We start from the raw sequence: 14,972 nt of genomic DNA on the forward strand, positions 1-14,972 counted from the left end.
TGCCTTGGTCCTCGGCAGCAAACCAAGGAGCGCGTGAAGTTGCTCATCCAGCTCGCCGACGGCTTCTGCGACAAAGGTCACAGCCACGCCAGCGAAATCAAGAAATGGGTGACGGCCGTGGACAAGCGCTACCGGGACTTCTCCCTGCGAATGGACAAGTACCGATGCAGCCTCGAGAAAGCCTTGGGCATCTCGTCTGACTCCAACAAGGCTGTAAGTCCGTGGAAGCTCAGCTTGGACTTTGCAGGGGAAAAAAAGGAATTTTGACATCTGTAGCTGTCAATTGTAGTGAATGTGTATTAATTTATTCAGTGCAAGCCCAATAAAAATAGATTTTTGACATCTTTAGCCATCAATGGTAGTGAATGAGTTAAAAAAAAAAAATCAAACAGCGTAATAAAGTGACATCACTTTTGTCTTTGTCTCATTTGTCAGAGTAAGGATCTCCAACTGGACATCATTCCCGCTACTGCTCCGGGCTCAGATGTCAAGCTGAGGGATGCCGCACATGAGCTCAACGAGGAGAAACGCAAGTCTGCACGCAGAAAAGAGTATGTGACCATTCCGACACCTTTTAAGGAGTTAATAGATTGAGCGGCTTCGTGTTGATCCCCAAGAAAACAAACCAAACAAATAATGGCATTCCGATTAATTGTGTTTATTAATCAGCAGCAACAAGCAGCAAGATTCACTGATTTTTTTTTTTTCTTCTCATCAGGGGTGGCCATTTTGCCCCTTGTTGTCAACTGATAATTATATCACACTTTCAGAGCTCACCTGTTTTGTTTTTTTTTAACTCTGATCATATGTAAGCCAAGCTGTGATTAGTTGTTAACTGAGTCCGACTCTCAGTCAACAGTAAGTGGCAACAAAAAAAAATCTGACTTAAAGGGTATATGTTTCATTTTTCGCATGCCCCCGTGGGAGCTTTATGGGGCATTATGATAATGTAGCAATACACCTCTTCTGGCTGCCCGTAGCTATAACAGACATGTGACCTCCAGAGGAGTGCCTCCCCGTAATTTAATTTAATGATGACTAGACCTACATACTGTTGGCTGGTGAAAACACATTAATTGCAAGTTTTTTGAAAGTTAGAATCATTTAATTTATGCATATATGATGAAAAACTGTCTAAATCTTACATATTGTCACTTCAACAAATGGGGAAGTCAAGTCAAAACTTCTTTTCATGTTATATTCTATTGGGATTAGTATTGCTTTTTTGGAATGTATATTATAAAATGTGAAATAAGTAGCAAGATCCTCTAGTTTTTATCCACCTGAGGGACAGCAATTTTGCCACTTAAAGTCAACTGGAAATGGCTCACCTATTTTCTGAGTTTGATCATGTGACATTTGAGCCCCACACAACGTTTTCATTTTCAGGCAACAGCAAGTCGCAAAATGGATATGAATGGATTTTGTTGTTTTACTCTTTTTCTACCAGTGATGACTATAGACGTTAAAGATCAATTTTTACTGGCAAACAAATATATAAGTAAAAAAAAAAAAAAAAAAACGTTTTGCATTGGCAGTGAATGAGTTAGTTAAAATTCTAATATTGTGTTTAGACTAGTTGGTCTGCATAGTACATATAAGTATGAAGAAAATATTTGGGTTGAGGTCCTCTTTAATGTGTCCTACAGTGGGCTTGCTCAATAACACCAGGCATACCAGTCAAGCACCTTACACATGCCCATCATCTGTGACTCCTTTACGACCATCTTTTATAGCCCCTGAATGTATTTTATTAATCTAAAATGGTCAGTGTTCATTAGGGTAAATGAGCTAAGCTGACAAGATTCAGCAGTAAAAGGCTGACATCATTACGATCAATCACGCCTTGTTTTTGTTTAGGTTCATTATGGCAGAGCTGATTCAGACGGAAAAAGCCTACGTGCGAGACTTACGGGAGTGCATGGACGTGAGTTTCACTCCTATTTACACATTTTTTTCCGTAAACTTTGGCAAGGAACACAAGTGAATCTTTCTGTGGCCTCTTACAGACTTACCTGTGGGAGATGACAAGCGGGGTGGAGGAAATCCCGCCAGGAATCCTCAATAAGGAGCATATCATCTTTGGGAACATGCAAGATCTTTATGAATTCCACCATAAGTAAGAGTCAGAAGTTATTTATTTTAATAGGAGCTTCAGTAAAAGGCAAAATAGACTGAAGGAAGCAAGTTATTGCTTACTGTTACAGCACCTCCAAGTGTTCAATTAGCTCTTTGCACATAGTAGTCTCACATTATACCACATTGAGAAAAAAAAAAATCAGTCAGGGATCACTTACCTGTGTTATCAAAGGAGAGGGTGTCTTCAGACTTATGACTGCTACTGCATAATTCTCATTTTATTTATTTGTTTTTAATGAGGTTTCTGTTTTTCAGCATTTTTCTCAAGGAGCTGGAAAAATATGAACAATTGCCTGAAGATGTTGGTCATTGCTTTGTGACATGGGTAGGCATCACTTTCTCAATTCACCTGTTTGTAAAAAATCTTGATCACTTTTTCATTTTATTTTTTAATAGGCCGATAAGTTCCAAATGTATGTGAATTACTGCAAAAACAAGCCAGACTCCACTCAGCTCATCCTAGAGCATGCTGGGAACTATTTTGATGTAAGTTAAATGATCACAACTAAACTGCAGGATATTATGTTTTGTTGACTTACATGATTTTCTCACTATGGGGTTAACAGGAAATTCAGCAGAGGCACCGACTGGCCAACTCAATCTCCTCTTATCTGATCAAACCTGTGCAGAGAATCACAAAGTACCAGCTCTTGCTAAAGGTAACCTGAAAAATAAAAATCACCAAGTGACTACCATAATCTGTCAAACAAAACTAAAGCGGCGATGTAATACTATATAGTTATCATGGAAGCATGACTCATGATTTTTGTCGGCTTCTGCTAATGCCAATTTTTGATTTTCTGATTGATCTGCCAGTTAGCATTTTGTTTCTTCCCAATGCATTTCAATAGACGTTCATCATCAGGATATTAATTAATCATGTGCCAGCCTGGGACCTATTCCTAGTGAAAAGTAGTGGTCAACAATAGATATGAAAAATGTTATTTGTAAAAATGTTGTTGTGTGGCTCAATTAGTGAAGATATAAGGACCCTAATTCTTGTCATGTTTGTGTTACTGGCAGTTGAATGGCTCTCACATTTTACACGTTTATGCCAAATTTGTTGCACTGCATATGTGATGATGTTATTTTATTTTTTTAACAAACAGATTTCAGGTTGCGTTAAAATAGACATCCATGTCAATTCTTTGTTCGTTTAATTATTTCTTGTAAGAATTAAGATTTGCTTTGTTTTAAATCACATGTCTGCAGGATGACCACAAAATTCATTATATGTATTGAAGAATGCAAAGTTATTGTACAGATTTATGAGTAGAACGGCACCAATTACTGTATTCTTGTTTGAAGAGCCATAATCAGCCTATTGATCAGGCAGGCCCCAATGTTCATAACACTAAACAATTTATATGTAACATCAAGTCATGGGAGGTTTTGTGTTGCTGGAAATTAGCAGAGATGTTAATAGTGAATTTGTGTGTTTTTTTTGGTTTTGTTTTTTGTAAGGAGCTACTGACTTGCTGTGAAGAAGGCAAAGGCGAAATCAAGGATGGCCTGGAGGTAATGCTCAGCGTTCCCAAGAGAGCCAATGACGCCATGCATCTCTCCATGCTGGAAGGTGACTAAACACACACATTCATCCACTCGTCAAAATGTACTTTGCTTACGGTACCTCCTCTGTCCTCCCTTAGGTTTTGATGAGAATATTGAGTCGCAAGGCGAGCTGATCCTCCAGGAATCCTTCCAAGTGTGGGATCCGAAGACACTAATCCGCAAGGGCCGAGAGAGACACCTCTTCCTCTTTGAGATGTCTCTGGTCTTCAGCAAGGAGGTCAAAGACTCCAATGGAAGGAGCAAATACATCTACAAGAGCAAACTATTTGTGAGTCTTTTTTTAATATATTTCATCCTCACAATTTTGCCAGAAGTGGTTTATTACTCTGCTCTCACCCTAGACCTCGGAGTTAGGGGTGACAGAGCACGTTGAGGGAGACCCCTGCAAGTTTGCTCTTTGGGTGGGACGCACACCAACGTCAGACAACAAGATTGTTCTGAAGGTAAGACACTCTTTTTCTCATCCTTGCCTAAGGGCACCTTTCAAGTTTCAACAGAGTTTCCGCACTTTGTACTAAGCAAGCACTTTTTGTTAACCTTTTGGGGTCTGTTTGTGTCCACCTTCTTTTCGTTGTATCCGTTTAGTTTTAGCTATTTGGTGTTAGTTGCAAATGTTACAACATTTTGCATGGGTGTAGATTTTTGTCTCATTTTGTTATTTGCAAAATTATATCTTAAAACTTACATTAGTTTAAAATTAAATTTTTTTTTTTTTTTTTGCTCATGGACACTTTTGGCTAAAAATTGACTTACTTTCTACACTGTTTTTTAAAGTTCCTTATATTTATAGGATTGAGTCGAACATTTTGCATAAAATGGGTTTCATTTTCTACTCACCATCTGAAATTTTATTTTTATAGTTTCTATCCATTTACATCATTTATACATTTTTGGAAAAGGGCGCAATTTCATGTTACAGACTTAGTTTCCAAAAGACCAAAACCAGGCTGGTTTTAGAAATACTGTACCTAAATAAATAGTCAATTTATGTAGTCATTTTCAACTGTAAAAATGTAATACAGTATTTGATCTATATTTTGATGAATATATTCTTTTTCAGGAGTTAATCGAAAAACACATCATGTGCTAGCCATCTAGTTCAATGAAAAGTCTGCTAATCCCTTATTTTCATATACTTCCTTGACTGTAATTTTAATGTTTTGGCTTTTGGAAAATTGAAATAGAGACCTTATTGAGAATGTTCTTGGAAAAATCTCAAAAGTTGATTTTTTTTGTCCAAATTGTCAATATTTGTCATTTACCCGAAACTTTATCTGTTGACATGCAGACCTTTTTGTCTGAGCAAGCCACATTCGGTCTATAATTAATTGGATTTTTTTTTCTTGCACAATAAATACATTTAAAAACCTATGTTACCACTTGCTGACAAAATGACATCACATGTACTCAAGGCTCGATTAACTCCCAGTCACGGCTCACCAGTTTGGTCACGTGACATTCACTAAATACCTGTTATTGGTTGTTCCTGGATTCGTGTGCAAATGTGATGTTGTTTTCAATCAACAGCATGTGGCAAAAAGTGTTTTTAAGCGTAATAACTGGACATGAAAAATACTTTAATCATCAAATTAATTATAAACAAATGTGTTTACTACTGAAAATGGCTCAATAAATATTGCATTAAGCAGTATTAAAAAAGGTAAACATCTTCCTTTTTGAATAATTGGAATTACACCCATTAAATTACAATGAAAATTTTTACCATGTCTTTATATGCTCATTGAGTTTAAGATGCTACGTCAATCTGTGGTTTGGTCTCCTGTTCTCTCTCCTATCACTCTGAGATGTCTGCTTTGCTTGCATGAGAAGCTTCAAGGCCGCTGCCAACTTTTTTGTCATCATAATGCCCTCTCCAGCCCTTGTTTTCACTTTTGGCACATTTCTGCTTTGATTGTGCGTGTGTGCGTCCATATATCTGGGGCTGTGTTTTTTTGTGGATGTTTGTCTCCAAAGTCTCTCTGTGGGCTTACATGTTTCCACCAACGCCGCTGACACTTGTCGACTTCTCAACGCCCACAACCTGATTGCACGCCATTGTTTCGAAGCAACAACTCAACTTTTTTATTGATTTGACCAGCACTTTCACAGTGGCATTTTCTCAAATTCCCCATCCTCTGTTACATCTGTGTCAAAAAGGTTGAGATTTATGTCAGTGTTTAGAAGACCGTGAAGCTAAAATCAATTTTCAGTTGAATAACATAAAAATGCCTAACTAATAATTATTTGGTGCTGTGTGCGTTGTTAACAAAGTGTCTCATGTCTGCTACACTCTAAATTGGACGACACTCTCAAGGCAGGTTGTTGGTATTGTGACTTTTTTTTTTTTTTTCATCTTGTCAGTTTATCTTGTGAGCAAAAAAATGTACTCCTTTGTAAAACAAAACCAGTGAAACTTTCTATCTCATATTTTAAATTTAAAGCTAAGTCAGGGATCCAAACACGGAGCGATGGTGAGTACAAAATATCCCACAACACAGCCCTTTCAAATTCTCACAAGTTTGAAACAGCAACCCAAAAGCACCTCTTAACATGGCTTCTCATTGGATGACTGAAGTACTTTGAGATTTATTTCGAAATACTGTTTCGGCAATTGTAGATGTGAGCTTTTTTTGTCTGTCATTGCTCCAAAAATACAAAAGCATTCAAATCAGTGACGTATTGTATCACACAAAGGGCCTAATATAATAGTCATTATCCACTTTGAAACATTTTGGCGAAATAAAATACATGTTTTTTGTTTAGTCCTTGGGAAAAAAAGCATAAAACATTAAAAAAAAAAAAAATCTAACCAAAATAACATGAAACAATGTATAAACGTTGTACTTTTTTTGATCTGATATTATTCAAAAGATTTTGTGTTACACTCAGTAAAAAAAATAATTTATGGTAACTACTGTAGTTAATTAATCATACACCAAGTAAAACGCCCGCTGTTAAGAGATGCTACTGTGTTTCATTCAGACTTGTGGGAAAGAGTGTCTGAACCACAATACTCAAAAAGAAATTGATTTTCAAAGGGCCATAACCTTTGATTGTCTCGTGATCGGTAGGCATCCAACATTGAGAACAAGCAAGACTGGATCAAGCACATCAGGGAGGTGATCCAGGAGCGCACCATCCACCTGAGGGGGGCGCTCAAGGAGCCAATACATATTCCTAAAGCTGGCGCAGCTAAGCACCACAAGGGCCGAAGGTAACCAAGAACTGTTACACAATGTTCACAGTTACATGTATTGTTTATAACTCTCTTGTACTAGACAATAGAACTCTACAACAAAATCCTATTTGCAGCCATAAATTCTTCACAACAGGTGACTTTTTACTATTGCAAATGTATGTCTCGAACATAAACATAAAAAAACGTTGTGCAATCTTTGATCTGACTGAAGTTAAAAACAAAACCATCCAACATTGAAAAAAAGAAATTGCCGAATCTACAATAAGCATTCATTTTCATACTTCCATCAATTTCTTGCATAATATCTTTCACTTTGCTTCATCCAGCTTTGATCTTTATTACTTTCGTCCTATCTTCAAGTGTTACGCTTGGTTTAAGCTTGACGCGTTAGCGAGTTCCTCGCGTCGAATGACATCATTTCGGCAACCACGCCCCTCCGCGCGGAGTCCACGCGAACAGATTTTCCGCAATGTGTATCTTCCGGAATTTCTTTACGAGTGGAAAACATGGCGGACAAACTTTTGCCGGTAGTTTGCCGGTACAAACATCTTTATGATTCGTCCGAAAAGGAATACCCTGATCTAAATACCGTGAACAACAATTGGCAAGCACCACTTTGGGGAGAGATGAGGAGTCTGCTTAAAAATGCTGGGAAAAATTTAGATCATTTGAATCTACTAGGATACTCTCCCTCTGTTATACAGTTGTGTTATTTGTAAGCTGCAGAGTCCATTTATATAGTATGGGAGAATATCGTCTGACTGCGGGGGAAAGCTGTTCCAAGTATGACGTGCTCCAAAACACGTGCCGGTGCGAATATTATAAACCAAGCTAGATTTTTGCTGCAGGCTTATTTTCGCTATAGTGAATTTCAGTGCAAGAAATAAAAACATTTTGTATTATGCAACAGGGGTATTTTTCCTCGTATGAGGAAGTATGAAAGAGGGAAAAGTTTTAATGAATGGATTTTTTTTTTCACACTGGGGGTTATTTTTGCACATGCATGTTTAATAACTATAATAACTATATTGGACATGTCTGTAAACTTGAAAGTGTTACTCAAAGTTGCAAACAGAATGTGAGATACTGAAATTGTGTTTTAGGGATGGGGAGGATCTTGACAGTCAAGGTGAAGGCAGCAGTCAACCAGACACAATCTCTCTGGCCTCACGCACGTCCCAGAATACGCTTGACAGTGACAAGGTGACTCTGTTCCACCTAACGCTTCCACAAAGTATTCGAGGATCTCCCCTTACCTCCTTTTCCCGGGTGTGCCGCAGCTATCTGGCGGCTGCGAGCTGACGGTGGTGATACACGACTTCATGGCGAGCAACAGCAACGAACTGACTGTACGTCGCGGCCAGACGGTGGAGGTCCTGGAGCGCTGCCACGACAAGCCCGAATGGTGCTTGGTGAGGACGACCGACCGTTCCCCGGCCCTGGAAGGCTTGGTGCCCTGCTCCATGCTCTGCATCGCACACTCGCGCTCCTCCATGGAGATGGAGGGCATTTTCAACCACAAAGGTAAAAAAAGAGTTTAGTTAAGATAACCATAGCAGTGTGTTAACTTCTACATGACACCCGCAGTACAGTTTTTTAAAATTCTCACAATTATCTACATTTTTCTCCTCTAAAACTAAAAAAAAAAAAAAGTTTGTTTCTTGAAAAAAGCAGTGGTTGTTGTCACAAAAACAGCCTAAGAGAAACAAACAAACAAAAAAACACAATACAATAGGATATAGTTATTGATAGATCTAATATAAATGAACTGATTTGACATGGAGAAAGCAAAAATAATAATATTACATTCAATTTTTAAGCACTTTTTAAATGGATCATTTTTGGCCCCTCTTTTTGAAAACATTGTCATTGCTCCGAAAATAAAATTACATTATTTTGTTTTTTTAATCAATTATTGACCGAATAAAGGCCCTAATACAGTCATCTCAGCTATTTCACTTAGAAACGTGTTTGTGGGAAAAAACACATTTTGTTTTTAATGCTGAAAGGGGGCTCCTCCTAGCTGCTGTCCTTTTTTTTTTTTTTTCCCCCAGCTGGGGATTTGAGTTTTTCCTTGCCCTTGTGGGGATGCCATTGTAAATTTTTGATGTTCCCGAGGACTTTTTCTTCAGTTGTTAAGCCCTTAGAGACTCTGTGGTGATTAAGGGCTATATGGACAAATTTGACTTGATATCAAACCATTAAAAAAAAAAATCACAAGCTAAATAAAGTTTATTAAGGGTTTAAATGCTCACCACATGTTAAAGTGCCCCAAGATTTTGAAAACATTTCCTTTGCTCTCAGAAAAAGTTCTATTGGTTGTTTTTCTAGTACACTAAATAATTTTAGTAGTGAAGATAAGATAGTTAATGGACCTTAAGCTGAATACCAAAGAAATAGTGTAGAAATGCTTAAACAAAATTTAATCAAAAGCACATTTGTCATACAAATGTAGTAACTATGAAGATTTTATCTTAATGTTGGTTTACTTGTAGTACACCAAAATAGTTGCGACTGTGGTGTTATTTTCAGTTTACAAGTGGAAAATGTGTTTTTAAAGGTATCCATTGTACATGAAAAGTAATTTTACTTGTTCAGTGTCTCTGTTTTGCTGTTGTTGAAATATTTTTTGACAAGAAATTATTGAATTACAGACACTTTGTCAGTGTGCAGCAATGACTCCATCTTGCCAGGATCTTCTGCTACACTTCAGCCTGGTCATGGAATGGGCTCCCATTCTTCCCCTGGGCCAAAGCGACCAGGTAGATAAGCTAGCACCACCTCCAAAAATCAAATAGCATCAGATGATATTTTACAGTTGTCGACATATTGTCGTTATAAACGCAAGGATGACCTGCGCCGTGTCATGCAGGTAACACTTTGCGAAAGTGGCTCACCAGTCCCGTGCGACGGCTAAGCAGCGGCAAGGCAGACGGCCACGTGAAGAAGCTGGCCCACAAGCACAAGAAGAGCCGCGAGGTGAGGAAGAGCAGCGAGATGACGATGGGATCCCAGAAAGACTCTGACGACAGCGCTGCCACGCCTCAGGATGAGACCGCGGAGGAGGTACGGAGACGCCCACGTCTTCTGTTGAGTCATGGCAGCACTATGTAGAATTCCAAGATCCGAACTGCCGTTTTGTCTCACAGAGGGTCCGCAACGAGGGGCTGTCGAGTGGCACGTTGTCCAAATCCAGTTCTTCAGGCATGCAGAGCTGCGGCGAGGAGGAAGGCGAGGAGGGTCCCGACTCAGTACCGCTTCCTCCTCCCATGGCCATCCAGCAGCATAGCTTGCTACAACCGGACTCACAGGACGACAAGGTGAAGCCACAGGCAAAATGAAATAGTGCCCAGGGCGGACATGTCCAGACATACAGCGGGATTTGTAAAACACACTTTTCCCTCCCCCATTATTGTTGGGGAGGGGGGTCTAGCGTTATAAAATATATAAGTCAGAATACAGTATATATTAAGTCAGTTTCAGACAATAATAAGCCTAAAGAAATTTATTTTGTTTTTTATGTTCTCTAACGTTTGGAAGTCTAAACAGGGATGATTCCAGATTCCCACCTTCTTCGAATGCATCATTTGATTTTGCAACTGATTTCTGACAATTCTAAGTGCCTAAATCAGTTTATTGCAGTTGTTGCTGTGATTATGTCATGGTTCTTTTTACACATCATTGCATTGCTTGAGCACTTATAGGGTGGAAAGTATGTATTTTTAAAAATGTTTTTAACATAAAATTCCTTAATGCCGCCTCAAAAGATACCGTTTACACTATAAAATAAAAATGTTTTAAAATACTACTTTTAATTGCAAAACAATGCATTGTTTTGTATTTCCCAAAGTTTTATTTTCAATCATATACAGTACATTTTGATGGAAGTCGACTGAGATTAAAAACTATTGAAAAGCTGCAATTCTGAGCATTTGATCAATTTGAAATGTCAAATAATTACTAATTAATGTTATAGTGATTGCCTGTCGACTAACTTTTAATGCCAGCTTTTTCAAATGCTGCCATCTGTTGGCCGTAATTAGTTTTATGCTAAACCCACGCTGCCCAAGCGTTTCTCCAACCATTCCATTAATATATTCCAGAAAACGTCATTTCACGTAAATGGTGCTCAACGAGTTGATACTTATATGATAGGTCTCTGAGCTGCTACAATGTGTAAAGCAAGATTTTCAAATATCTGTGTTTGTTGAGTGTAGAAATTATCTTATCTTGTGTATTTTAACAGTGTTGTTCAAAAGTTGCTTACTTTTATGAAAAATGGTTGCACTCAAAAGAACACATTACTCATCATATTTTTGATTTGTCCAAGTTTTAATCTTATTTAAGACCGATATTTTCTGATAGTTTGAGGTTTATCTTCCTGTTGCATCCTATTCTTTCCTGACAAGTTTTATTTTTTTTAGGCAGCAGTGAGTCTTTCTTCTGACACTAATTTGTGTTTCTCTTTTTTTTTGTTTCCTGGTTGTACTGTTTGCCATAATGTAGCATTACCTTGATTTATGTCCTGTCTTTGCTTTGTCTCAGTTTCCATACCTCTCCATCTGAAAAACCTCATCTTCCTCCCTCTTTCTTCCCTCACTTCTCCTCTCCCCTCTCAGCACTCTCCAGCTGTAAATTCTCTTTTTTCCAATTGCTCCTTTTCCTTTGCTTTTTCTAACAATGTATCACCATGACTTAAGTCCCCTTTTTTCCTGGTGAAAGCTTCTTGAAACATTTTTGTCCTTTTGTATTTTTTTTCTTTCCCTAAAACAGTACCCAGTTTCTTAGTGAATGTTCCCGTCGGTTCATCTTTGTTTTGTTCTTTGGGTCACACATTATGACTTGTTTCTTGAGGTGTAGTCAGGCAATGGAGTCCAGAAGCCTTACATGCGCCAAAGTGCTAGAAAATTCTCCTTCAGCCCTCTAGAGCTTTTTCTGCATGCTGAAAAGCTCGAAAGGCTTTCAATCAAAGCAAAGCGCAGTTAATCCCTAAAGTCTAAATACGAGCCAAGCCCAATGCTGAGGTCAAAAGTTACAAACGTTCCCCCCCTTGTTGCCATCACCACCCTTCCCTCACCCCGCTCGTCCTCATCTCCCTTTTTACCCTCTGTGCGTTTAATCTCATAATTGGCATCTGTATAAATGCTGGCGAGGCCACAAGAGCACACAGGCTCACCCAGAAAACCTAATTGGGGAAGCACAGCAGCGCAAGGGTGAGACTCTCCTGAAATATATATATATATTTTTAATATATTTACATCAACATAAAACTCCCATCTCCCTTTTTCCATTTTAAAGACTGTTCATCAACTCAATAGGCGGTGCAACAATTCAACTTAAATATCCTCTCTTCATTGCTTTTTTTCCTCTGATGCATTTTCACCCTTCAGCTCTAATCTTTTAATAACACAAATTTCAACTTTTTTTCAGACCTCTAACTGCATCACTTTGATTTCATGTTTTATCATTTGACTGAACAGAATTAAATCAATTAAAAAATAAATAAGACTAATCACTCAGTTTAACAAGAAAACTAAAATGATTCACTCCGCAACATTAGGCATCAAAGCTTGCATTTCATTTATATGCTACGGGTCCATTCAAGTCACTTAAAATGCTTTTGAGGAATGGTTTTGGGGTCGATGTTCACCAAGACGTTCTTTCTACAACCATCAATTTACAAAAACAGATGCATGTTTTCCCTGCTAATGTTAACTACTGTGCATAGCATATCTCTGGTGGACATGGACCCTAAAATAGCAGAATTCCTTTTAGCTGGAGCTAACTATTTTTTTTTTGTTATTCTGTATACATATCTAGAACTCCTCCCGTCTGTCAGTCCGCCCGTCCAGCTCAGAGACGCCCAGTGCTGCTGAGTTGGTGAGCGCCATCGAGGAGTTGGTCAAAAGCAAGATGGTAGGAAATTTGAGTACCTGTCAGCCAGGTTAACCACAAAGAACAATTGTGTATTTAAAAAAAAAAAAAAAAACAAGTGACCTCAAAGTATGTTGAAAGCAACATTCGCACCCAAACACATAGTTAATTCATATTCCTCTGGCTCGTGCAGGCTCTAGAGGACCGTCCGTGCTCGCTGTCAGTAGAGCATGGAGACAGCAGCTCTCCCTCTTTCAACCCCTCCGACAACTCCCTCCTGTCCTCGTCCTCCCCCATGGAAGAGATGGACGAACGGCGAGCCAGCATTCTGAAAAAAAGACAGTATGTCATTTTCCATTTTACATCCTTCAAGTCTCTTCTGGTTTACATTCTGACTTTGCTTTTGCTTAAGTTACATTCTGTTGGATTTGGTGGAAACGGAGAGGGATTACATCAGAGACCTCAGCCAGGTGGTGGAGGTGAGTGGAGCTTCACTCACCATTGTGGAGTGTGTGCGTGTGCGCGTGCGTGTGGTCTTTGACTAAAATAAGTCATGCAGTAATTTTAGCACCTCAGTTAATAAAAAATACTCAATGCATTTGTTCTCGCCATACCAACTTATTAATGTACAAATCAGAATTTTTTTTTTAAGATAATTGCAGTAACGATTAGTCATGCTCTGCATAACTACAAAACATGCTGGAATGGCTGAGAAAAGGCAAGCTTCAAAATAAACACCAAGTAATATATGGGCTACGAACTGTTGCTCCCGATTTCCAATACAAACAAAGCAAAGTTGTTCTAAAAGCATGTTCAGTCGCCAATTCAAGGCATTAACAAACAACTTAATTTACGCTGACATTGACATACATTATCTGTTGCCATGTTTACCTGTGGGTTGGACTATGTTACAACATAAATTAACCCCGAGATTGCAGCACTTTATTTCACCAAGAAAAAAAGTTTTTCACTGTTATACTTGATTTTTATTAACTCAAGTGTGGTCGCGGTTGTAAATATGAAGTGTGTTGTGTGTTCAGGGTTACATGAGCAGGATGAAGGAAGAGGGCGTTCCTGATGACATGAAGGGCAAAGACAAAATTGTATTTGGCAATATCCATCAAATCTTTGACTGGCACAAAGAGTAAGTAACTTGTGTCTGACAAAATCCTCTGCTACAATGTTCAACAATTTTTTTTTGGTTCAGTTTCTTCCTCGGTGAGTTGGAAAAATGTTTGGAAGATCCCGACCGACTGGGGCCGCTCTTTCTCAAACAGGTTTGTCCTCAATAAAGTTTCTCTTTTTGGGTTTGGTTATTTATTTTTTCTCCTCTCAGCAACTCTTCTTGTATGTTTTTGTTTTTGTTTTTTTTTTTACATATAGGAGCGGAGGCTAAACATGTATGTGGTATATTGTCAAAACAAGCCCAAGTCCGAGCAAATTGTGGCAGACTACATCGACACTTACTTTGAGGTAATGTCGAAAATAAAAATGCAATTGGAACAGGTAACGGGAAGCTTTCTTTTCATTGACTTTTGTTACGTTTACAGGATATGAAGCAGCGGCTTGGCCACAGACTGCCCATCACAGACTTGCTCATCAAGCCTGTCCAGAGGATCATGAAGTACCAGCTCTTGCTCAAGGTTGGTGTGTTATTCTACACTAGAGGGCGCCAGAGCTTGTTCAAAATCCCAAACGTCTTGTGATTCATTTGTTTTTAAAAGTCATGTTAAAAGATGGAAATGATGATATTTGATGATGGAATGATGATATTTTTGAGACCATGCTCGATCGTCTGGTTACAGTTCAAACTAGTAATGTAGGCAATTATCAAAGTGGAAGGTCACTTTGGGGGCGCCGTGGCTCGGTGGTAGAGTGGTCGATTCCCCGACCATCAAGACCATGTCCAAGTGTCCTTGAGCCAGGCACTGAACCCCCAGTTGCTCCTGATGCTGTGTCATCAGTAGATAAATGACTAGTTAGTGTAAAGCGCTTTGAGTACCTAAGGTAGAACACATAAGTGAGAAGTCCAAGGTCAACCCCAAAAAATTCTTTACAATGATATGTTCTACACAGCCCTGATATTTGTACACAATATTCTCATTAATATTGTGTTAGTGGATAATGCATTAAGCAACAAATATCCACTCCTTTTTATCTATCAGGGGGTGGCCATTTTGCCACCTGC

The 14,972-nt window shown here is 38.7% G+C and overlaps 1 protein-coding gene across 3 annotated transcripts in view; it reads left to right on the forward strand.

Moving 5' to 3' along the window:
- LOC148406636 (triple functional domain protein) overlaps positions 1-14,972 on the forward strand; it is a 70,713-nt gene that overhangs the window by 44,337 nt on the left and 11,404 nt on the right. For 2 of the 3 annotated variants that reach the window (XM_088404261.1, XM_088404260.1), the window contains exons 25-47: positions 19-213; positions 436-551; positions 1,861-1,927; positions 2,010-2,119; positions 2,395-2,464; positions 2,536-2,625; positions 2,706-2,798; positions 3,604-3,715; positions 3,789-3,979; positions 4,053-4,154; positions 6,783-6,925; positions 8,014-8,113; positions 8,191-8,434; positions 9,565-9,672; positions 9,783-9,976; positions 10,060-10,230; positions 12,731-12,826; positions 12,978-13,126; positions 13,197-13,263; positions 13,825-13,928; positions 13,992-14,061; positions 14,168-14,257; positions 14,335-14,427. In XM_088404261.1, coding sequence (XP_088260387.1) covers positions 19-213; positions 436-551; positions 1,861-1,927; positions 2,010-2,119; positions 2,395-2,464; positions 2,536-2,625; positions 2,706-2,798; positions 3,604-3,715; positions 3,789-3,979; positions 4,053-4,154; positions 6,783-6,925; positions 8,014-8,113; positions 8,191-8,434; positions 9,565-9,672; positions 9,783-9,976; positions 10,060-10,230; positions 12,731-12,826; positions 12,978-13,126; positions 13,197-13,263; positions 13,825-13,928; positions 13,992-14,061; positions 14,168-14,257; positions 14,335-14,427 — 2,775 coding nt within the window. Of the gene's footprint in view, positions 1-18; positions 214-435; positions 552-1,860; positions 1,928-2,009; positions 2,120-2,394; positions 2,465-2,535; positions 2,626-2,705; positions 2,799-3,603; positions 3,716-3,788; positions 3,980-4,052; positions 4,155-6,152; positions 6,183-6,782; positions 6,926-8,013; positions 8,114-8,190; positions 8,435-9,564; positions 9,673-9,782; positions 9,977-10,059; positions 10,231-12,730; positions 12,827-12,977; positions 13,127-13,196; positions 13,264-13,824; positions 13,929-13,991; positions 14,062-14,167; positions 14,258-14,334; positions 14,428-14,972 lie in introns of all 3 variants that reach the window. The other variant, XM_088404259.1, reaches the window with a different exon arrangement.

Source organism: Hippichthys cyanospilos, chromosome 21 (genome assembly GCF_059441005.1).
Source record: "Hippichthys cyanospilos isolate Australia breed blue-spotted pipefish chromosome 21, RoL_Hcya_1.0, whole genome shotgun sequence".
NCBI lineage: Eukaryota > Metazoa > Chordata > Actinopteri > Syngnathiformes > Syngnathidae > Hippichthys > Hippichthys cyanospilos.